This window comes from Triticum aestivum, chromosome 2D (genome assembly GCF_018294505.1).
Source record: "Triticum aestivum cultivar Chinese Spring chromosome 2D, IWGSC CS RefSeq v2.1, whole genome shotgun sequence".
Lineage (NCBI taxonomy): Eukaryota > Viridiplantae > Streptophyta > Magnoliopsida > Poales > Poaceae > Triticum > Triticum aestivum.
The window spans coordinates 384,157,468-384,182,848 of record NC_057799.1 but is presented as its reverse complement, the minus strand read 5'-3'; the positions used below and the strand labels follow the sequence as shown (position 1 = coordinate 384,182,848).

At 49.9% G+C, this 25,381-nt stretch overlaps 1 protein-coding gene across 2 annotated transcripts; it reads left to right on the top strand.

The window, feature by feature from the left end:
• Positions 1-14,602: 14,602 nt before the first annotated feature.
• On the top strand, positions 14,603-17,126 carry LOC123053298 (uncharacterized). Of its 2 annotated transcripts, none has more exons than XM_044476758.1 (3): positions 14,603-14,872; positions 14,979-15,054; positions 16,060-17,126. In XM_044476758.1, the coding sequence occupies exons 2-3, from the start codon at positions 15,052-15,054 to the stop codon at positions 16,771-16,773; spliced, it is 717 nt and encodes a 238-aa protein (XP_044332693.1). In that variant the 5' UTR covers positions 14,603-14,872; positions 14,979-15,051; the 3' UTR covers positions 16,774-17,126. The 2 variants fall into 2 exon arrangements, with proteins under 2 accessions (XP_044332693.1, XP_044332694.1); XM_044476759.1 differs by having other exon boundaries at positions 14,633-14,872; positions 14,957-15,054.
• The last annotated feature ends 8,255 nt before the right edge of the window (positions 17,127-25,381 follow it).

The window sequence follows — 25,381 nt, the reverse complement described above, 5'->3', positions numbered from 1 at the left end:
GTGGGTGTAGTGCGGGTCGCTGAGGTCACTGCCGCGCGGGGTCATCACCATGGTCGTGGGTCATCGTTGCGTGAGGCGAGCGCCGCGCAACCCGCACATGTGGTCAGTGCCGAGATGCGGTCATGTCGGGGCGCTGCCGCGGCCTTCGAGTCACCGTCGCGAGCGGCACCACAGTCAGTCGTCATTGAATCGCCGTGGCCGAAGAAAAAGTGGGATTATTGTTAGTAGGGGGTTATAGGGAAAACTATTGTTAAGTAGTTGGTGGTATTCCCGCCTCTAACTTGTACCATACATTTGCAATCTGATGGCCCACGAGGATAGTTTTCAAGTTTTCACTGAATGAGTGTTTTCACTCGATACTTTAAGAAGCCTCCCCAAGCTTGAGGAAGATGCTCTTCCTTAAATTGCACAAAGTTGTATATTTCCTGTAAGGCAGCTTGTTTTTTATGAGCATATTTTTTTCCAGTAAAGTAATATATCATATCCTGGAGACTACGCACACAACCAGGAGCAAGAGTATTGAACCATTTTTCTCTCCCCCTCCCCTCGGGGAGGGGTGGCCCTTGCCTCGGACATATGGCAGGACAGTTGCCGTGTCTCGGCAGCGGCCAACGCCATCCTCACAGCTCCCTTCGATGAGTCGGAGGTTTGGGCCGCCATCAAGGGCATGAACCCGACTTCTGCCCCGGGCCCAGACGGCCTCCCGGTCAAGTTCTTCCAGACCTTTTGGTCGGTCATCAAGGCGGAGGTGATGGCGCTATTTCAGGAATTCTACGTCGGTGCGATTGACCCGGCCCGGCTGAACAGCAGGATCATCACTCTCATCCCTAAGGTGGCCGGGGCCTCAGACATCCCCCAATTCCGCCCTATTACGGTGACCAATGTGATCTTCCGTATTCCGGTGAAGGGGTATGCCAATAGGGTGACCCTGCTCACAGACCACATCACCCATAAGAATCAGCCGACCTTCGTCCAGCGCTGATACATCCTTGATAGGGTGTTAGTGTTCCATGAAGTCCTTCACGAGGTCCGAGCCAGACATCAGAAGGCGGTCTTCCTGAAGATTGACTTCCATAAGGCCAACAACGCTGTCAACTGGTCCTTCCTTCAGGAAGTCCTCCTCCGTAAAGGGTTCGGTGATAGATGGGTCACTCGTGTGATGCAGATGGTGTCCTACGACCGCATGATACGTCTCCGTCGTATCTATAATTTTTTATTGTTTCATGCCAATGTTATACAACTTTCACATATTTTGGCAACTTTTTATATGATTTATTGGACTAACCTATTGATCTGGTGCCCAGTGCTAGTTCCTGTTTTTTGCATGTTTTTTGTTTCGCAGAAAATCCATATCAAACAAAGTCCAAACGCGATAAAAATTTACGGAGAATTATTTTGGAATATATGTGATTTTTGGGACTTGGAATCAACGCAAACGGAGGCCCACAGTGCCCAAGAGACACCAGGGCGCGCCCCAGGCTCCAGGCGTGTGGTGGTGGGTTGTGCTCACCTTGTACATCGGTTGGGGCTCTACTTCGGGTGCAACGAAGCTTATGTCCAGAAATAAATCGTGCTAAAATCTCAGCGCAATCGGAGTTACGGATCTCCAGGAATTTAAGAAAACGTGAAGGGCCAGATCTGGGAACGCAAAACAGAAGGGAACAGAGAGGGAGATCCAATCTCGGAGGGTCTCCCGCCCCTCCGCTGCCATGGAGGCCATGGACCAGAGGGGGAACTCTCCTCCCATCTAGGGGGAAGGCCAAGGAAGAAGAAGAAGGAGGAGGGGGCTCTCTCCCCCTCTCTCCCGGTGGCGCCGGAGTGCCCCGGGGCAAGGATCGTGATGGCGATCTACATCAACAATCTTGCTACCGTCAACACCAACTCTCTCTCTCTCCCCCTCTATGCAGGGGTGTAACATCCCTTCTCCCCGATGTAATCTCTACTTAAACATGGTGCTCAACTCCATATATTATTTCCCAATGATCTATGGTTATCCTATGATGTTTGAGTAGATCCTTTTGTCCTATGGGTTAATCGTGATCTTGGTTGGTATCACTACTAGGGAAAAGCCTAGCAGTAGCGCGGGATGTCGTGCTACTGATAAGGCGCTACAGCTAACATGTAGCAGTAGCGCGTGTCGTCCCACGCTACTGCTATACATGGCTAGCAGCAGCGGTCTTTAGCGCCACGCGCTGTTGCTAATAGCTGCAGCGCTTTTAACTAGGACGCGCTACTGGTAATAGAGCGCTACTGCTAACTTTATTCCCCTCGCTACTGCTAGTTTTATTAGTTTCTGTTTTTTCTGCATATTTGTTTTTTACAATAATCTTTAGCATGTCAAACACATACAAATGTAATTATAGCATATACATACACATAGTCTCATCAAATCATGTCAACATCATAATCATCATCCAACACAAAGTGCTCTCTCGTCATCATCTCGAAAATAGCGATACAAGTCTTGATTACTTGCAACTACATTGTCATCCATCTAAACTATGATATACGCGAGAAGAGCTATCACTATGAGTGAGAGCGGAACTATGCAGTACATGAGTTCGTATCCCTCTCTCACATTAGCATGAACCTAAACTAACTATGGCTGTCACTCGGAAACCGGAAACCGGTACACCTGGGCCTGACACTCCGGCCACTCGTCGTATACTCCTCGCGTTGCACTTCTTCGTCATTGATGATCTATGCACCTGCATCATCACATGAGTCGATGATATGCAACATATATAGTTGAGCAACAGAAAGAGACAGACTTGTCAAAAATAGAAGCAACATATCATAAGCATAAATAACAAAGTTCATCGTACCCAAAATGCCCTAACCAGAGTAATCTTCGCTAGTTGAGGAGGACGGTTTAATTACATCACAAATAAAGTTTCGTCGTGCATAACTCAAAGTTTATTCATTCAGAAAGTATGGACTAAATGAACACATTGTCATATATCGACAAACACTGCAACATGTCGTTCCATCCATCCAAGTCAGGGAGATAGTCCCTGAGCTTAGTGAAAGGCTTCAGGTCGAGACGCTGAGCGGCTACGCGTGTTCGGACGTCTTCCTACGACATTTGCCCTTCCTCGTAGAACAGACCTGTTTTGTCGAGGACCTCCTTCATGATGACTTGGGCAAGTTCACGCTGGATGTGATAGAACTCACCTCGAAGTCGATGATCTGGGATATCTCCTACATTTTTTGCCCATTGCAGAATATGGGCATCGCCGGATTTAGGTGACATGTGAAGGTTCTGCTGATCCCGTCTATACTCCAACATGTGGTGTAGGACATAGAATCCATCACTAAGAGTATCACTCGGTTGCTGGATGCAGCAGAAGTCGGTCTTATGGCCGAAGGCGGCCCTGCCGTCCCTTTTCTTCTTGTCCTTGATCTCTCCACCCCGTACGCCGTAGTAAAAGATAGCACTATCGAGAACAGACTTGATGTGGGTGTAATACTTTTTGTTCATGTTCTTCGACGAGTCCAAGTAAAGAGCGTGGGAGTATCGGGGATAAAGGATGATGAGGACGGCGCGCCCGCCGCTGCGCAAATAAGTACACCTCAAATTAATTAGCCTCCACCGTGCAAATGAATGATTGAAATCGAAGGAAGGATATCCGTGCGAATGACTTACAGGGGATGATAAGCCACAAGAATCGCCTCCTTATCCTTATTGGCGACCATGAAATTGGCGATGTAGTCCCTAGCGTATTCACGGTGCTCTGCGCAGACTGCCAAGAACCCGTCGTGCATGAAGTATGGGTTGATACGTCTCCAACGTATCTACTTTTCCTCACGCTTTTCCTCTTGTTTTGGACTCTAATTTGCATGATTTGAATGAAACTAACCCCGGACTGACGTTGTTTTCAGCAGAACTACCATGGTGTTGTTTTTGTGCAGAAATAAAAGTTCTCGGAATGAAACGAAACTTTGCGAGAAATTTTATGGAATAAAAGAGAATTTCTGGAGCCAATACCTACTGGAGAGGGGCCCCTGGGTGGGCACAACCCACCAGGGCGCACCCCCCTCTCCTGGCGCGCCCAGGTGGGTTGTTCCCACCTGATGGCCCCGCAGACCCTGATTCTGACGCTATAAAATCACATATTTCCAAAAAAACAGGGAGAAAGAATTATCACGTTCCACGAGACGGAGCCGCCATCACCTCCTGTTCTTCATCGGGAGGCCAGATCTGGAGTCCGTATGGGGCTCCAGAGAGGGGCATCTTCGTTCTTCATCATCACCAACCCTTCTCCATCGCCAATTCCATGATGCTCCCCACCGGGAGTGAGTAATTCCTTCGTAGGCTCGCTGGTCAGTGAGGAGTTGGATGAGATTCATCATGTAATTGAGTTAGTTTTGTTAGGTCTTGATCCCTAGTGTCCACTATGTTCTTAGATTGATGTTGCTATAACTTTGCTATGCTTAATGCTTGTCACTTTGGGCCCGGGTGCCATGAACTCAGATCTGAACCGTTTATGAATTCATCGTTATATCCATGTTTTAGATCCGATCTTGCAAGTTATAGTCACCTACTACATGTTATGATCCGGCAACCCCGGAGTGAAAATAGTCGGGCCCACTCTCGGTGATGACCGTAGTTTGAGGAGTTCATGTATTCACTCTGTGTTAATGCTTTGTTCCGGTTATCCATTAAAAGGAGGCCTTAATATCCCTTAGTTTCCAATATGGACCCTGCTGCCACGGGAGGGTAGGACAAAAGATGTCATGCGAGTTCTTTCCATAAGCACGTATGACTATTTATGGAATACATGCCTACATTATATCGATGAACTGGAGCTAGTGTCGTATCGCCCTAGGTTATAACTGTCACATGATGAATATCATCCAACAAGTCACCGATCCAATGCCTATGAATTTATCTTATATTGTTTCTGCTAAGTTACTACTGCTATCACCACTGTTACACTTGCTACAAAATACTGCTATCACTGTTACTGTTACCGTTGCTACTGTTACTATTATCAAAACTATCAAACTACTTTGCTACTGATCACTTTGCTGCAGATAATTAATCTCCAGGTGTGGTTGAATTGACAACTCAGCTGCTAATACCTTCAAATATTCTTTGGCTCCCCTTGTGTCGAATCTATAAATTTGGGTTGAATACTCTACCCTCGAAAATTGTTGCGATCCCCTATACTTGTGGGTTATCTCGGGTCAGCGACACAGATATAAGGTATCTGCTCAATCCCGATGATATAGTTCATGTACAAGGCATAAAGGTGGACAAACGTAAAATCCAGCTTCTTCAAGTGAAACATGTCGAAGATGTAATCGAATCGAAGGAAGAACTTGTCCGCGGTGCATGTGTGGACATACGACTTTTGTCGTGGAACATTAACCACGTAGAGTGGGTATCCTGGATTTTCCGAGGCGATGAGGCTTTTCTCTCTACGCAGCACATCGTCATGAAGTATCCTTAGATCGCCGTTTGTGGCCTCTAATGCTGCCTTAGGTAGGATTGGTTCACCGGGGATATGCCATTTTGCCGCACCAGGGATAGGTATACGATCTTGAACCCGAGGTTGCTGAGGTGGGTGGATCATAGAAGCAGCTTTGTTGCCTTTCCTCGATCTCTTCCTATGCTTCTTTCCTACTGGAAGTTCGTCTATAATACGTTCAGCCTACGGAGGCGACAATTCACCGACTCATGACGCTCAAACCCTGAGTACTCATCATAGGCGCCAGTATTGAGATACTGTTGAGTGTCATCCTCATCCTCATCCTCATCTATGGTGACATCATCAGCGACTAATGGAGCCTCTTCCTCACCCCGTCCGCTATCACCCAGCACGATAGCCGACGCTAATTGGGTAGGTGGGGTGTTGATGTTCATACCTTGTTGAGGCTATGTGCTCGTGGGTGTGCACCCGGCCGCCTCCAGATGAAGCAGACTCTTTGGCCACAACAGGACCCACCCATTGCAACCACCAAGCCGCCGCGGGGTCTCGTCGTCATCGCCCCCTAGTACCGGAGGAGCCAAATTCTCGTGGCCCGGTTTAACACTGGCCACGGAATCCTTGAAGACGTCAGGGGGGATCGGCCGGTTGTGGAACAATGGTTCCTTCGACTTCATTATCGTTGCCTTCCCCATGTCGACCTTCTGGTCGCCGATGGTGTACAATATGGTGCATGGGGTTACGTCGGCCTGCAAAGACATGTCTGCGACGTGAGACATCTGAAAGGCAACAAAAACGGGAGATTATACATTTATTGAAGAGGGCCTGTGTGACAGATACCGTGAGGGCATCGAGCTCAGCCAAAGACGAAGCACCGCCGAGCACGTCCGAGACGGAGGACGGGCTGCTATGAGTAGGTGTGGGAGCCGGTGCAGGAGTAGGTGCAGGTTCAGGTGCAACGCTAGTCGAGCTGCTCCCGAAGAAGTCGGCAAGGGGAAAGTCCGCTGCATTTTTTCTGGATTTTGCCTGCTCTAACTAACAACGGCCGGAACCAAGACACCAGACATATCTGCAATCACCTGGTTTGCGGCAGCTACCGCTGTTGCGACTGTCTCAGCTGATTTCTTCTCAACCGCAATCTCAACCTTCTTGTCAATGTTTTCTTCAGTTAACCTCCGTCTTTCCTTTCTCTCCTCCGTGGTCTCACGGTAGTACTTCTTCCACGTGGCGCCATCTCCGACACCGTGCACGTGTCCATACGACGGCAGAGTGTCCACCGGGGGTCCTTTCAATATGTTCAACGCCCGGTTGAACGGGGTGTCCCACTTGGGCCTTGCCAACACCTCAGATGGCGAGTCGCTTTCGGCCGCAATCCTGTGCTGCTCTCTCTGCAAAAGGAACAAGGATCGTTTACAAATATGACTAAACGTGCAGTCGAATTGATCAGAAACTAAAATTACCAGCAGTCTCATGAACTCCGTCATGACTGGGTACGTCTCGAAAACCTTCTTGACTGGGTCCCAATGGTACCGGGCCTTGAGGACGTCACGCTCCTGCGAGACGGTGAAGTCCGCCAAGGGGTCTGGGATGCCCAGACTTTCGTGTTCCGCGTCCTCCTTGGCCCATATGGACCTCTTCCCACCGTAACCACGGCTTCCGAGGTGGTGGCACCCCATGTTCCTCTGTTGAAGCCCCTTCATGTACTTCGACTTTTTTTGGCAGCTTCGGCCTCGCAAGCCGCCTTGAATATTTGAAACTGCTCTTCCGTGATTGTCGGATTATCCTTTACAATCTCGGAGTAGGGTTCCTTTTTGTTGACGATCCGATGTTTCACCCTTACTTTCCAGGCGGCCAACGCGTCGCTAAACTTGGTCATGGCGTGTTTGTTTATCTTCTTCATTGCCGGGTCTTATCTGGATTTTTATATTCCTTTTCATCCCGGCCCAGGGAACAAGAATATGTGGTGCAGCTTCTTTAGGAGGGAGGGCCTCATATTATCTATCTTCTGTAGTTTCTCATCATTGATGGTGGCGGTTGTTCGTACGATGCAGTCTATTTGATTGTCGTAGCACGCGCGCGCTTCCGCGAGAGCTTTTGGCTCAAAAATGTCGTCGTCCACCTCCGTGACCACCAGTCTAGTAGTCATGAGCTGGTTTGGGCGTCGTTGCCTCTTTGCTTTCGGTTCTATACCGGCTCCGCTAGTCTCGGCGCTGGTCTCAGTCTCAGCGCCGGTCTCGATGTCGGTCTCAGTCTCCGATGTGATATGTGGGCCTAGAAACAACAATCGTTGATCGTCGGCAAGGCTCAAAAATTCATCTGCCGCCAGGTAGACGTTGTCGCAATCACCAGAACCCTGTCCTTCGTCGTTGCTAGCCATGTTTCCTACGATTAAATCTAGTCAATTAATTCTAGACCTAATAAAATGAATAATGACATAAAAAAGGCCTATGTTTTGCAGGAACATTGACTCCTTCCCGGTGCGGCAAATCCCGAGCACTCGATATGTCCTAGTTTGTAGAACAAGTCATGCTAAAATTCACGGAAAATTTCGGCATGACCTTTGCTAAAAAGTGGACAAATCGAGCACCTGAAATTTACCGGAACGGAAATGAATCAACATTCCGGCAAAACATAGGCCACTCGGCTTCATTCCCTGGAAACAACAAAAGGCCACTTGGGCACAATCGAACCACTTCTATGTTGCATATAACAGGACCACTTAAGAATATGTACATGAGAAACTACAACAGTAGATAAACATGAGCAAACACAATTGAGGAATTTGCATATATCATGACCACTTCAAATTTGCATCTCCTAGTGTTTGACACTTCAAGAAAATGTACACAAATATCATGCTCTCTCAAACTCAATTCAAAAACCAAATATAGATTATATTTAGTTAACTACTGAACTAAATTTTACTCTAAACTAAACCCTACTGCCCTAATTAACATCTAGTTAAACAAACTCAATTCAAAAACTAAACCCTACTAAACTAATTAACATCTACATTATCTACTACTTAACATCTATTATTACCCTAACTAAAAAACATCTATTATTAACCCTACTGCCCTAGTTAACTAGTACCACCACTACTACTATATAACATCTACTACTACTACTAAAAGAATTATCTATGAACCCTACTACTAATTAACATCTACTACTAATGCTAATTAACATGGCAGGAAGAAAATGCAGAGAGAGGAGGGGTGGGGGGCTTACAGAGAGGGGAAAGACGATGGTGGGGAGGTGCTTGGCGACGGAGGCAGGGCGGGGAGGGCGGGCTCGGGCAGCGGCGGTCCTGGGCGGGCTCGGGCGGCGATGAGGTCGAGGGCGGTGACGGTGAGGTCGAGGGCGGCCTCGGGCGGCGGCGATGAGGATGAGGGAGGCCTCGGGCAGCGGCGGTGAGATTGAGGGCGGCCTCGGGCGGCGGCGGTGAGGTCGAGGGCGTGCGCGATCGACGGCGGCAACAGAGGAGTTGGGAGAACAGGGGGAGAGGGGGAAATGACTTAGCAAAATTTTAAGCCCGGGGGTGGTTAAGTCAAACTAGCAGTAGCGTTGGTATAACGCGTTAGCTATAGCGCGTTCTAGCAAAACGCGCTACTGCTATAGGAAGCAGTTATTTATTTTCCTTTTATCTAGGGAACATAGCTATAGCGCGGGTTTGTAAAACGCGCTACTGCTATGCCTTTCTCCTTTATTTTTTCTTTTGTTTATCTTTATATTTTCTTTTTTTTCATTTCTCTTTTTCCTACTTCTTTCATTTTCATTTACTTTTCTATGTTTTTCATTTCATTTTCTTTTTTAGCAGTAGCGCTCTATGCAGGAAACACGCTGCTACAACACACTTAGTGGTAGCACGCTTTCTGCGGAATCGCTACTACTATTCCTAGCCTAGCGCCAACACGGGGGGAATTATAGTGGTAGCGCTTTTTCCAGCAGACGCGCTACTGCTATAGCTATAGCGCGCTTTGTGAGAACGCGCTACTACCAAGTAGCAGTAGCGCCCTGTTTTAACCAGCGCTACTGCTATACCTTTGTGTATAAGATTTTCCCTAGTAGTGTATGATTGTATATTTTATTTATGGTGCTGTCCTACGGTGCCCCCCGCCTCATGCAAACGTGAGGGGCCCCCGCTGTAGGGTGTTGCAATACGTTCATGATTCGCTTATGGTGGGTTGCGAGAGTGACAGAAGTTTAAACCCGAGTAGGTGGGTTATTGCGTATGGGATAAAGAGGACTTGATACTATGGTTGGGTTTCACGACCTTAATGATCTTTAGTAGTTGCGGATGCTTGCTAGAGTTCCAATTATAAGTGCATATGATCCAAGTAGAGAAAGTATGTTAGCTCATGCCTCTCCCTCATATAGAATTGCAAGAATGATTACCGGTACTTGGTATCGATTACCTAGGGACAAATGACTTTCTTGTTGACAAAAGTTATCCACTTTTATTACCTTGCAATTTATTTGTAGTTTTATTCTCGCAAAATACTCGTAGTTTCACTCTTGCAAAATAGTTTCATACTTGTTTTAGGTAAAACAAACGTTAAGTGTGTGTAAAAGTGTATCGGTGGTCGATAAAACTTGAGGGAATATTTGTTCTACCTTTAGCTCCTCGTTGGGTTCGACACTTTTATTTATCAAAGAAGGCTACAAACGATCCCCTATACTTGTGGGTTATCACCGCACCGTGGTTAACATTAACGGGGAGATTGGCCCCTTCTTCCCCACCCTTTTGTGGGGTGAGGCAGGGCGACCCCTTTCCCCCGTTTCTGTTTAACATGGTGGTCGATGCTCTTGCTGCCATCCTCAACAAGGCTAAGGCCGCGGGACACATCCACGGCGTTGTTCCCCACATCATTGGCTCAGGTGGAGTATCACTCTTGCAGTACGCCGATGAAACCATTATCATGGTGTCCGGCGTCTCGAAGGACATCGCGAACCTAATGTTCCTCCTGCTATGTTTCCAACAGATGTTGGGCCTCACGATCAACTTTGACAAGAGTGCAGTGATGGTGATGGGATGGTGATGGCATGCCGAATCTCAGGACATTGCCGATCGACTTAACTACCAACTGGGGACCTTCCCCACGACTTATCTGGGGATCCCCATTAGTGACTCGCGCCTCTCCGTCGCGGACTTTCGGCCAACGGTGACTAAACTCCAATGACGCAGAGCCCTGGCAAGGCAGATGGTTGTCAAAGGCGGCATGGACGATACTTATTAACACCTCTCCCTCCCAGCCTGCTCCTGTTCATCATGAGATTCTACAGTCTCCACGAGCCCCTTCATGACGAGATCGCCAAGTACCAGGCCAGATTTTACTTGGCCGGGGAGGGCGATAAGTAGAAGTATCATATGGTGAGCTGGCCTGACATTTGCAGACCCCGCGACCAGGGCGGACCTGGGATCATGTCGTCTAAATGCATGAACATTGCTCTCCTGACCCAGTGGTTGTGGCAGATTACGAATGGGGAAGGTGGCCTCTGGCTTGACATCATCCGGAATAAATACCTCCGTGGTCAGCCGCTCGCCTTCTATCAGCAGTCTGGTGGCTCGTAGTTATCGCAGTCCGTCATTCAGCTCCTTCCGGTCCTCCGCATCGGGACCTTATTCTCGATAGGGTCGGGTGCGACGACCCTGTACTGGTTCGATAGGTGGGCAGGGGATCACCCTTTGCCACCTGGGTTCCCGGGCTGTTGTCCATAGCGGTTGTGTCTAATGTGTCTATCTAGGTGGACCTTATTGACTTAGGGCGCCTGGCATTATGTAGACCGTTTGGGCCACCGGAGTTGGCTGAGTGGCAACACCTCTTGGATTGCATTGTGCTCCATTCCTCGGAGGTGGACAATCCGGCCAACCAAATCTCCTGGCGCTTGGAGTCCTCCGGGCGGTTCTCCACGAAATCCCTCTACCGGGCCATTCTGCCCACGCCTGACCCGGCGCCCTTTGCTCAGGTGTGGGAGATAAGACCTCCCATAAATATCCGAATATTCCTCTGGCAGTGGATCCGGGGCCGTACTCCCTCTGGCATGGAGGTGCTCAAGCAGAATGGCCCTGGTGACGGTATTTCCCCCCTATGTGGGACTGTAGAAAACTCGAACCACATCTTCTCTTGCATGACGACCCAATTCCTGTGGAGCTGCTTCGGGGAGGCCGTTGGTGGGTGTTGGTCCAACACCAACTTCCCCACCTCTTCAAGGAAATCCAGGCCACCCCCTTCGCGTTCTCCGCAATCGTCTAGTCATCCAGCGTGTGCCTCTCTGACGTGCCACTGACGCGATTTTAAAATGTATGGGTACTTGTAGCTTTGGCAGCCGCTTAGCTGCCCCCAGGACCGGGGCGCCATCAACTCCATCATTGCAGATCTTTGCGCGATGGCTCACCGCTCCCTTCGCCGCCACTGTAGACGGATTAGCCATCCAAGGCCCCTCATGCCGCATTTTTTCTTCTCTTTAGGGCTTGTTGAGTTGTGCCCTCAGAGCATCTCCAGCCGCGCCCCCAACAGGCCCTCCCCAGGCGGTTTTGCCGCGCCGACGCCGAAAACATGGCCCAGTCACCCCCCAGGAGCCCGTTTTTCGCCGGCTCGGGCCGAAACTGGTGCCGGCGGACCCAGGCAGAACCCGGCGCCCTGGGGGGCGCCTGGGGCGCCGGCACAAGCGAAAAGGGCGTGTGGGTCCGCCCTGTCGGCGAGTCGAGCGCCTCTTCCCGCCGTTTCTTCCCGCTTTTCCCCACTTCCCTCCCATTTTCTCCTTTCCTCCCGCCAATCTCCCTCCCGCTCGCCTCCCAGCCGGCCGCCATGCCACCGAAGAAGTACGTCGTCCCCCGCACCGTGGCAAGCGCGACCGCGTCCGTCGCCCAGCCGAAGTAGAGGAAGCCGAGGGCGCCGCCGTCCAAGCCACCGGGCATGCCGAACGCCGAGTGGAGGGCGGAAGTTCAGGGACGGGATGCTGTCACCGCCGACCGGCGAAACAGGGCCATTGCCAAGAAGGCCCGTGACAACGCGGCACGCGCGGCTGCGGCTGCCGCTTCGGCGGACCAAGCCGAGGCCGAGGCGACTCGCGCGGGGATGATGAATCCACCCGGCGGCCATGCCCAGTACGCGCCCTGGGGCCAGCAAGGCGTCGGCTCTCCGTCGCCGCAGCCATGGGGATCGCCCTCGCCGGGCTACGCCGACGGGGACGCGCACGACGGGTTCAACCCAAACGTCACCTTCCGTCATGGACACCCGGCCCAGCGCACGCCCTCGCCCGCCTTCTCCGGCGTGCAGTACCCTCCATACAACTACTCGCCGCCGGCCTACGCGTCCTCCCCGACGCCCCCTCTCCGCCGTTGCGCGCTGCCCTTCTCGCACCTCGGCGACACCGACGAGGCCGAGGCCGACATGGACGACATCATCGCGGAAGGTTCGGCCGCCGCCGCCGCGTCTCCCGGGTTCGTCACCCCGGACGAGACGGTGGATCTCAGCGGCGGCATGGATGCCGAGCTCGGCTACGTCTACGACGAGGAGGAGCAGGAGGAGCAGGAGGAGGAGGACGACGAGGAGGAGGAGGAGGAGGAGGAGCCGGCGACTGTTCCGGCGAGGAGGTGCAAGAAGAAGAAGCGGACGGCCAGGTCAGGCGAGCCGCGCATCAAGTGGGCGTCCAAGGAGGAGGAATGCCTCGCCGAAGCATGGAAAGTCGTCTGCCTCGACCCAACTACCGGCACGAACCAGAGCATCGAGACGTACTGGGAGCGCATCGAGGCCGAGTTCGACGAGCGCAAGCTCGTCGACCCCTACTTCAAAGGCGTCTACATGCAGCGCGGGTCGAAGGCGATGGCGAACCATTGGGGCGTATCCAGGGGCGTGCAACAAATGGCATGGGGTCGTCGAGGAGGTCGCGGCTCGCCCGGAGAGCGGCGCCAGCGTTGAGGATCAGGTATGCCACGCCGGTCTCCCGCCTCTCTTCGCCGTGTACGCCCGCCAACTGTTTGTTCCTCCGCGCAGTTGTTGCGCATGTTCGCCCTGTATCGGCAGAGCAACAGCGACGCCGAATTCAAGTACCTCCACGTTTACAAGTGCATTGACAAGTGCGAGAAGTGGGCGGAAGTCCGGCGCACCCTCGACAAGGCCAAGGAGACCTACAAGCCGGACACGCCGACTCCGGGCGCGTCAGAGGGGCGGCCGTACGGCAACAAAGGTGCCAAGAAGGGGAAACACGCGGACGCTGCCACCACTCGAGTGCAGGAGTCCATCGAGCACTGCCTCGCCGACGCACAAGCCCTGGCCGTCCTTCGTGAAGAGAAGACCGACGCGCGGTGGTCGGCATTGATGTCGGGCAGCGCCGCCAAGCTCGACCTACTCCGGACCAATGTCGCCGCGAAGAAGAGAAACACCGACCTGGCTTTCCTGCTGGGCGGGGCGGACATGCTCCAGAGCAACGGCGAGGCGTTCAAGGCTAGTACTTGGCGGAGCGTGGCCTCATCCTGAACCAGCTTCCCTCGAGGACGCCGCCCACGCCCGCGCCCACGCCCACGCCGACGCCCCCGCCAAGCCCGAGCGATGATGCCGCCGAGACTCCCCGCAGTACAGAAGCCACGCCGACGCCGCCAAGCACAGAGACCCCGCCAAGCCCGCGCACGCCGACTCCACCGACGCCGGAGGCCGACCTCGCCATCTGATCCGCACGCGCGTCCTTTCTGCTTTTTGTACGCCGGACTTTTCATCCGATCACCGAACTTGTGGCCGCTTGATCGCCGGATTTGTGGCGTCTATTTTGTGCGCGGGAACGACTACGTTTGAATTTGCTGCGCCTGTGGGCGTGGCTGGGAGCTAGGTCGCCCCCAGGGGCCAATCTAGCGCCGGTTCGCCCCCAGGCAGCTCTTTTTTGGCATCCTGTAGGGCTGAACGGCTGGAGATGCTCTCAGCTGAACCTTTTTGCACTTGGTGTGTGTTCGTGTGTGTGGACTTGGTTTTTTTTTTTTTTGAGAGGTTGCTGTGAACTTGGTTGAACCTTGTGACTGTGGTAATTGTGATGATTTATTTTTTATCTATAAAACAAGACAAAAGTCTTTTTAATAATGGATCGCCCGGTTGAAGTTACTCTTACTCACTCACAATACGATGAAATCCACCCGCGATTCCAATCGCACGGGCGGTCCCGAACAGGAACCAAACATATCCACCTTTATTTTTGGAACCAGGAACCAAACATATCCACCTCGAACAACGGGGAAGCGCCCTGGCGACTGGTCTGAGCTCTAGCACTCCACCGCCGCCCATGGCCAATCGGGGAGCACCACGACCACCACCCCTCCCCGTTAACTCCCCTGCAGACAGTTTCTCTGATCCATATCCCCTTCTCCCTCTACTCCACTCTCCCGACCTCATCCTTCCCCTCCTCACACGCTTCCGGAAAGCGAGCGCCGTCCGTCACTTGCGGTTCCGGTAAAGCTGATGGCTCCAACTCACACCTTCGCGTGCCCCTATCCTTTTTTTTTCTCTCTTTTCTTATCTCGCATGTGGATTCAGTTTGGATTCTGGATCTGGACAGGATCGAGGAAACAACGCCCGTCCTCTGCTGACAGTCCGGTAGCCCGCTGGCGACGCTCCGCCATTCTTCTGAAATGGTGAGCCCCTGTTCCATCTGATTCTTTCAGTTTGATCTTTCGTCGGGCCTAGCTCCATCCTCGCCGGAGCCGTGACACCCGCTGCCGCTGGAACTCGTCGCGGGCGCTGCTGCGGCTATCGCTCTGCTCAGCGCCATCCCTGCACAACGCGAGCGTGGGACCAAAGTACTGTGAGCAGAGGCCGAGCAGTGATCACTTCCTGAGTCTCTGACCAGGTCGTCAGTCGTCACGCAATCCAGAATAGCATTGGCGACGAGCTAGTAAACCTAGTTTAGTCTGAAAATAAACTAGTGTAGCAATTAGCATACTACTCCTACCTGCTAGTGGTATGAGTTTATTCCTACTTAAGCTTTTCTCTGTAGCTGCCCGTAATTAAGTCGGTAAATTATTTAGTTTATTAACTGTATCACTTTTTTTTAGAACTGAGGCACTTGCCCGGCCTTTGAATGAGGCTCTTACAAAGTTCAGTATTGTCTAAACTAGTACTCCCTCCGGAAAGACATATAAGAGCGTTTAGATCACTACTTTAGTGATTTATAAACGCTCTTATATTTCTTTACAGAGGGAGTAATTTACATCGATCTGCGAGATCATAATTCCCCAATCGTAGATGATCTACTTATGGTCCTCATTAGTACATCGGCTAGACCAAAGAGGGATGCCGTTTACCGTACTGCGAAGCACCAAACTGAGGGATTCGTCTCGGAGACACCTAGTTCCCTGTTCGTGTCAGTGTTCATAGCATACGAGATAAGTTCTAGCTCGCCAAGATCATAGTTACCAAAGGATATGTATGGTGATGCTTTATTTTAGCTCCCCAAATTCAATAGATTTGGTTGCGGTGAATAAGTTTTTGCAAAATGCCGTTTTAAATTATTAAGCTGTTGGTAATTTGCAAGTATCAATTCCTTTATTCGCTGTTGATCTTACATTACCTTACCCTCTACAGCTCTACTCATTTGATTGCAAAATGGTTTACTTGCCTCTTTTCTTTCAAATGTGTAGAGATGTCTCGGAGTAGCTGTTCAGTCAGGCCACTGTGTCCATGTGCCTGGTCATCCGCTGACACTCTGCCGCGCACTTCGGTACCACAACTTCCACTGGATGCCCAAGTACACCATCTACCTTCATGATCGTCAATTTGGCATGGAGGACTATGTGGCCGAGGTGCTGATCCATGCAAGAGAAGCGGACAACGACAACGGCCCCTACTGTTTCCTGGGTCACGGCACAAACAAGGAGATGGCCATCCAACAAGCTGCTCATGTTGCCATGGCACGTCTTCGCCATGACCTTCCTGAAATGGCAGAAGGGCCATTAAAGTTTATGCCGGCCCTTTCTTCCAGTGGCGAGGTTTTCTACCCCAACAACTTCAGCCCGAAGGACAGTCCCTCTACCGTGGCCATGGTCCAGGCGATGCACTCTAAGGATCGGGAATGTCATGCATACCTGTACGAGTTATGCGAGGCTCGTCGCGCCCTCAAAGCTGTCAAGACCTTGGCGTCTCTGTATGGCCTTCACTCCCCGGACGTGGGGCATGAGGACCTCCTCAATGGTGCTGGAGTTGCCTCAACTTCGAGATTTCGCATTCCTTCCATTGACAGAGAAGTGCCAGATGTCGCGCGCCTAGCGGGCCAGCATCGGGGTGTCCCTGTTCAACCATGCAACCAGGGATGTCCTAGATCTCCAGATCACTGGGGGCCATCTCATGGCTACTAGCAGAGTATGCTCTACTAAGGAGTAGGAGTAGTAGATGTGGACTCGGAGATATATCTTAGCTTGTGAGCTGCGAACCTATATGAGTATGAAGTAATCCGGGGTACTGTAGTGAGTTTGCTTAAGTAGATAGGGCTGGTGCAAGGGGGTTTTCGTCCCATAGTCTGGCTTCCAGAATGCGGCTGGACAGTGGGTTTCCCCCTAGTTCGGAAAAATGGGGTAACCCGTTCGAAAAATAAAATCTGGGGTACGAGAATCTGTATAAATATGATGTAATAGGCTGGTGATCTAGAGTGTGATCTGAACCTATGTGAATCTCTATTTTTAGAGTGGAGTTGATGTTTGTACGTCATCAATTTTGATATCGTCCCCCTCCTCACCCCCCTGGTTTGGAATAACCTAAACTTTCTTTGGAAACCATGTTCTACATTAATTCAATTAATACTTATCAAAAACAAGTCATGCATTAACTCAGTAAAAATAAATAAAATATATCAAAACCTCAACCGAATCAATACTTTCTTTCTTTGCCTTCCACTACCCAAATCAAATCAAACCTTATCAACTAAATCAAAACTAAACTTTTTCTTGCCTTCCTTACCCATACTAAACAAATCATATATTATCAAATCTATAATATAGTTATCTTATCAAAATCTATAACATGGTCGATATAAGGTATATTTGGATGAGCAGTGCTAGGCACACGACGGATTTGTGCACGATTCACACACGACAAGTACCTAGACCATTGGATTGCCTCATTTCTTTGATCTGTGTGGCTTCTAATCACGTCGTGCACAAATCGTCCATCCACAGATCGTGTGTGCTGCAGTTTTGTATTTCGACAGGTCTGATATTGAACCAGTAGAATATGCATGTTCCATTGCAACGCATAGCCAATTAGCTAGCTTTATTACTATTGAAGGGGAGTTCGTTCCATCGCCTTCACTTCCCATCAAGTTTTTTTCTCCCATGCTGTCCTCCCCTTTGGTTCTTTGGTTTTTTTAACCCCAACCGATGCCGCACAAAATAACAACCAATATAAATTAATACTTTCTCAAAATCACGTCCTGCATTAAATCAATTAAATCAGATTAATCTTATCAAAATCTCAACTAAATCAAAATTTTCCCTGCCTTCCCCTACCCATACTCTTATCAAATTAAATGTTACGAAGATTGATGTAAAGTATGTGTTATGAACTCGTGCTTTGGTGTTGCTCGGAGACTCGAAAGTACGCAAGAAGATCTGTAGCTAGTTCGTGCAAAGTGAATGCTCATTTTAGGGTGTGCAAGAGATGTGCCATATATTTATCTTCAATGTAAGATCTGTAACTAGTTTGTGTCCCCTTCAGAGGGGGTGCAACGAAGAAAAGAGTCAAGATTTCCAAGTATAGGATTTTAGGAACAACTTTAAGGAGCCTCGCAAGAAAAGGAGGAGCGGCGCAGCCTATATAGCCAGTTATGGTAAGTCACTGCTTTTAAATACGAGGACATATGTTATTTGTCTGCCATTGTGCTTGGCTAGGGTTCTCCACCTGTAACCCGGTCATGGGGCCATTAATCAATACTCTGTGTGCTCACTATTATAAGATGTTCTAGCTTTTTTCTTATCGAATGTATGTACACGTTTTAGTGTGTTTGTTCACTTATTTTAGTCTCGATGTAGTCTATATTTATATATCTAAAACATCATATAATAGTCAACAGAGGGAGTAACTCCTTCCTACTATGGTAGATATCTTGATGTCATACATGGCATAACCAACACATGTTCACTTCATTAGCCGCCCTATCATTACTAGGATCTTGAGTACATACTGTTCGAGATACTTCATAGGAGGCAAGCAATGTTACATTACTTGTTCCATTATATAGAAGATACATCAGTTGATTCAAATATAGCCAGGCCAAGGATGTTACTAAGGCATGCATCTATGCATGTTGCCAACACAACGGTTTAATTGCTTGTTTGCTTCGGCCATAGTTAAATTTCTCGTTTCAATTGCTTTTGTTTGTCTTGCACTTGATGAGATGCCCAAACAATGCTGCCTGATGTAGTGTACTTATACAAATATTAGTTGGCACAGTTAAATGCATGACCATTTCATTAGTCTCGCAAAGTGTGCCTAAAGCTCTGAAGTACATTAATTAACTATTATTTCATGAGGCTCACAATCTAGTTTATATGAGGCTCACAATCTATAACCGCTTGCTTACACACTGCAGTTTAATTGCTTGTTTCTTTGAGGCATATTTTATTTGCTTGTTTGTCTGAGCCATACTCTATTTTGCATGCCTGTCAGCAACTGACTGAGTTGGCTAATGATTGCATAGTTTTGCTTGCTATAGTGATTTGTATGAACTCATCTGTGTGTGAAATCCCCAGCAGTTCATTATGCCTCCTAAGACTCTTTTGAAACATGCTAGATAATGTTTCAACTAGTTAATACGACGCACACAATGGCTAACTGCTTGCCTACTTATACAAAAGATATATCCAATTTCAGTACATGCACCTGGTCTCAACCTATAACCTGTCAGTGTTTTGGATTTGGCCCCAACATCATGCTCCTTTGGTGAGCAAAGAGAGATTTGTGTACACGTGTTACGTAGACTACCATCTTTTTAATTTTACAATATCACATGCTTATTTTACCCTAGTCATGTGTATTAACAGAAACGTCTCAGGATAAAGTGATATCAACACAAAGTTCTCAAAGCAGTGCAGTATGGCCATTACCAAACGATACTGGATTGGAGTTGGAAAGTGCTGATGTTCTAGAGTATCTACTACAAGAGGAAAGGCAACACACATATGCGCTCCAAGATGTAGTTGACATGTTGAGAAGGGAGATGCAGGAATCATATGCATTAGTCACGTCAAACAAGAGACTAAGGAAGTCAGAAAGAAAGTGCAGATTGAGCAGACAGTAGTTTGTGCTATCTTAATCTAGGCAATCCTATTTTTGAAGAGGTCACGGTTCAAATGGCAACTTTGGTGATTCGCGCCCATGATTTATGATGAGGTGTATGTGCCCACTATATGTAATTTGTTGTTTCGTTGCGCTTTATTATCACATGTTGGCGAACTTTGATGCCTACTGGATGTTATACACCGTAATTTCCTTATTGTATAGTGTAGGTTTATTCTTAGTTTCTATGCCCCAATTTCTTTATTGTACAGTGTAGGTTTTTTTGGGAATTGTATAGAGTATGTTAATTAATTCTTAGTTACTGTATAAGATATTGCTGAAAAGGCCAAAAGCATTGACGGAGACCAATGTGCCAAAACGTTACCGGACCACCATCGAAACATAATGGATATACAACCCGGTAGGCATAGCTGACCTTTATTGGGCCGACAAACTAATAATAAGTGGAGCATAATCGACATGGGCCCTTAATGCACCAGATGGGCCCAGTGTCCTTAAATAGGCCCATAAACATCATGGACCATTAGTAGGTACACACTTAATGTGGGCCAATACTAACAACGGGCCATTAACTTGGTGAAATAAAACGCGGGCATGATTTGGGTAAACATGCCAAAACACAACTCAGGCCTTAATTGAGCTAGAAGTTAATAGGGCCTTTAACAAGCTGAAAAGAAGATTGGTCCCGAAATGTGCCAAAGGGCCCACGGGCGATTAGCAGGCCGAAATCTATCTCAGGCCATGGGGGCCAAATTACAAGGCAGGTCATTAATAGGCCAAAAGCTGACTCATGCCATAAATGGGACGATGTACTACATGGTCCTTTAACCGTTCGAAAGTGAGGATGGGATGGAATTGTGCCATAGAGAGCATGGACCATTAGAAGACCGAATGTTACGCCGAGCCACAAATGGCCGAAGTGTAGTGTCGGTCGTTAATAGGCCAAAAGACACACTAGGCTAGAAAATGGCCCAACTCTACAATGGGCAGCTAACAGGCCGAAAGACACACCTGGCAGAAAAGGGCCCAATTCCACAACGGACCATTAACAGACGAAAAATAGACCGGGCCGTAATTTGGCCCATATACATGGTGGATTGTTAATGGGCAAGAACTATCGACGGGCCATATCCACGCGGGTCGTTAATTAGTAGACCGGCTCGCTAAATTTTGCCTAAAACTTGTGGGCCTCCGACTGGGCCGACCTTTTTTTAACTAAATGGGCCACTGTTGGGATGTGCCACGTGTGGCCAATTCATTGGCGCATATCATCCGTTGGGTGGGTAACACCTGTCAGAACGCCGAGCTGACACGTGGTTCCTTTGGCGAATGAGAGCTTTTGACAGGAGAAAATTCATCATTGGTCGGGGCTGTTAATGTGTATCAGATCCAGAACACGCACCTGATAGCTTAACGACGGCCCATTATGGTGTGGCTGCAACGTGTCAGTGACCATTAACGAAAACACTTCCATGACGCGATATTTATCATCACGGAAGTGGACGCTTCTGTGGTGATAAATGGATTATTGTCATGGAACACTTATGCGACAACACATGTATAACTATCCTGATTCTATCATAAAATCATCACAAATGTACATGCATGACAGAAAACATGACCTACTATGACAAACATATATCATCACAGATATGTATTTTTGGTAGCTAGCATGGGTTAGACCAGAAAATGCAATTCACAATTACTTACCATGCCACTTGATCACTTGATCCCACACAATACATTGTTTGCGCTTGTGTGTCCACCATCTAGATACAATCTTTGAGCTTCATCTTGGTCAACGAATATTTTTTACTTCATGCTCCATATTGGTTTCTTGAAAAGCATAATGAACTCTTCATTTTATTCCATTGCTCCAAGACTAGATCACCAAAGATTCTTTCATGATCATATCAAGTTTCATCATGAACATCATATTGGTCATCACTTGCTCTTCTAAATGCCTCATCACAACCTCTTGAGAGGCACATTGAATTCTTCACTCTCGTTGCTTCCTTCAATACATGATCAACCAAAACCCAACTCATGAGTTCATCATGATCTTCTCTTGACGCCATAGCTTGAATTCTTATATTTAATTATACTCTCAAGACCTTGATCTTTTCCCAAATGTGTCAACCTTTGACATCCTCCAATGAACTCCACCTTGAACATATTTGGTTAGACATTGAAATCAATCTTGATGGATTCATTAGATACATCCAAAGACCAACTAGTATCCTCACTAGCATCAGACCTTGAGAGTCAAACCCTAGACCCCGTGGGCACGGGAGGCAAAGACCCATGAGCACGGGGTATCCAGAGAGTTTAACACTCGACCTCGTGTGCATGGGTGTCAAGAAGCCCGTGCGCACAGGGTGTCGAGAGAGATTTCCCTGGACCCCGTAGGCACGGCCCTCGGACCCCGTGCACACGAGGTAAAGGACAAAGGATACCTTGAGGACTTCTTCGAGAGGCTTTTGATGGATCTCGTACCAAATAAATCCAACATGATTCATGCATAACTATGGAACATTTCTTCATATAAGATACAATAACTTTGATGTTCCATAGGAATTGTCATTCAATACCAAAGCTTAGAGAAAATCTGCATCTTTGTGGTAATCATCCTGATGGAACCACCTATGTAAAGTTCCTTCAAATATATCTCAATGCAAGCATTAGTTCATAGAGATTTTCATTATTACCAAAACCATACTTAGGGGCTACATGCCCTTTCAGCCACGTACAAGACAACACTGGGAGCGAGAGCGCGGCGATGTCCTCTATGATGGGTGACGGGAGCGTGTAACTTGCCTTGGCCATATGCGATTATCCAGATATTGAGTTGGAGGTGGGAGTGAAGGGAGGGGACCGAGCACACAAGCAGCAACAGCGGCCCAGCGGGCAGCGGTGCCCCGACCTTTCCTTTTCCCGCACGATGGCCTAGAGGCCATCGCGCTCTCTCTGCTCTCCCTTCTTCTCTCTTCCATGGCTAGCACAAGGGACAAGATGAGATGGACATCGGGCAACTCCTCCAGATCAGGTGGGATGGGAGTCGTGTTTGGAAAGAAAAATCAGAATCATGAAGCAGGTCTGGAACAGATGGGAAACAATCGGACGTGGGGTTTTCTGTTGAAAAATAAAATCAGTTGAGGATTGTTCCTAAAATAAATTGATGGGGAGGTGGGATCAATCGGCAGAGGTGACGAAACAAAATGACTATGATTCCCCTTTAATAGTAGATATACATGCGAAAGTGGATTAGAAGCACTTGGCGGCGCACCACTCTGAAATCCTGCTCACTACCCTAGTCGCTCGGGACAGTGCCACTTTTGACAAAATGTTTTTTGTTACGTGTGAATACACAACCCACATGTAGAAAGAAACAATTTGTACCTATGTTGCTCCATTTAATAGGAACACATAAGAGTTAAGAGCGGGTAGCATGAGGCTCTGCAAAATGGTGTGGCATGGGCACCGAGGCATACCGGCGAGCGGCTGGACCTTCGAGCCACACAGGCATCAGCTTGACGATGTCGCCGGAAGTACGTCGTTTTTGTGCCGTACGGAGGCTCTAGAGTCGGAAACTGGCCAATGGCCATGGCATTGGTGTTTCTCTACGACTCTACACGCCTCGAGTTACTTGTGGACCAGGTCACCAGGGGATGTCGCTGCCCGGTCTGTTCCCGGTCACCTCGTGGCCTCATGGCTCTTGCTGTTGGACTTGGATGTTGAGTATGTATTTTGTATTGCACGTGTATTGAAGTTGTGGCCCATCTTCTAGTCTTGTATAGTTGAGGTTAAGGCCTTCTCCTGTATTATATATACGTGCATCAGCATCTCATCAATACAACGTTTATTGTATTGCAAATTTTCCCGTCTATATGGTATCAGTTTTTTAGGTTTTCCTCTAGCTTCCGCCGCCGCCGCGCGTCTACTCCGCGCCGCTGCCGCCGCCGCTATCCAGCCCCCGCCGCGTGCGCCTTCCCGCGCCGGCCGCCGCCCCTCTTCTCACTGCCTCGCTCCCCTGCTTTTTCCTCTACGCTATCGCGCCTCACTAGCTAGCCAAGCTGCTTTTCTCGATCGCTAGCTAGCCAAGGTGCTCCCCTGACTTTTCTTGATCACTAGCTAGCCAAGGTGCTCCGCTGCCTTTTCTCGATCCCGCTAGCGCGAGCGCCCCGATCGCACCTGCCTCGCTAGCCGCTGCCCATCCAAGTCAGTGCATCGCCAGCGCTCGCCCGTGCTTGCGCATCGCCCGCGCATCACCAGCGCCAGCTCGCCCGATCGCTTCGCCCACTCGCGCTTCGCTAGCCTCACCCGACCCGCGCTCCTCGCGTGCGCCGCCACCACCGCTCCTCACGGCCGCCGCCGCCGCGCAGCGCCTCCCCGCACGCTGCTACCGCCGCCGCTCTCCACCGCCGCCGCCGTCGCCACGCAGCGCCTCCCCGCGCACGCCGTCGCCGCTCCCCACCGCCACCGCCGTGTCCTCCTCTAACGCCGCCGCCGCCCCGTGCCACCACGCCGCTTCCGCTTCCACCCGTTGCGCTGACTTGCTGCCGCCGCCGCGCACCCCTGTCGCGCCGCTGCCGCCCCGTCGCGCCGCAATCCTAACCCACCGCCTTTCATGGACTCTCTGGGCTACTTCACCATCTGCGGTGGAACCGCTCCACCAACCGCGCCTGCCGGGTGTTACCCGATGTCGCCACCAGCGCCTCCCCCGCAGCACCCGCAAGGGGGAGGGGGCCGACGCAACCGGCGTGGCGGCGGTCGCCGCCGCCTGCAGCAGTAGCGGGCCCAGGACGCGCGGGGGGGGGGGGTCTATCAGCAGGCTCTCCCCGCTGGCCACCAGGCGTTCATCGGCGCGCCCTTCCAGCCGACCGGCGCCGGCTACACGCCCTCCTTGCGCCGCCGCCCCTCGGTGGTTATGGCCCGCCCATCCTGGCGCCGCCCTACGGGGGCCTTCCGCCACCGCCGGTACCTATGCCATGGGACCCCGCCCTCCTTGCCGCCCAGCACTCCGCGCCATCGCCGAGTAGCTCTGTCGGTGGAGGCGACTGGTACATGGACTCAGGTGCTACTGCGCACATGGCAGCTCATCCCGGTAACCTAACCTCCTCCACTCCCGTTCACACACCTACTCGTATCACCGTAGGCAACGGCTCCTCCTTACCTATTACTCATATCGGTAGCACTACCTTTCCCTCCACTTCCACACCCATCACTATGTCTAAAGTTCTTGTTTCACCTGATTTAGTCACGAACCTAGTTTCCGTTCGTCGTCTTACTCGTGAGAACCCACTTACTGTTGAATTTGACGGTGTCGGCTTTTTTGTGAAAGACGCCCATACCCGGATGGTCCTTCACCGATGTGACAGTCCTGATGAGCTCTACCCCGTGCACGCTGGCGCCTCCACCTCCACACCCGTCGCCCTTGCCGCCGGCGTTGACCTTTGGCACGCTCGCTTGGGTCACCCCAACCACACCGTCTTACGTCAAATTCTTAGGAGTTTCTCTTTCTCATGTGATAAGCTCGACGAGCACTCTTGTGAGGCTTGTCGCTTAGGCAAGCACGTTCGTCTTCCCTTTAGTGCGTCTTCTTCAATTTCCACTTTTCCGTTTCAATTACTTCATAGTGATGTTTGGACATCTCCCGTTGCGAGTAACACGGGC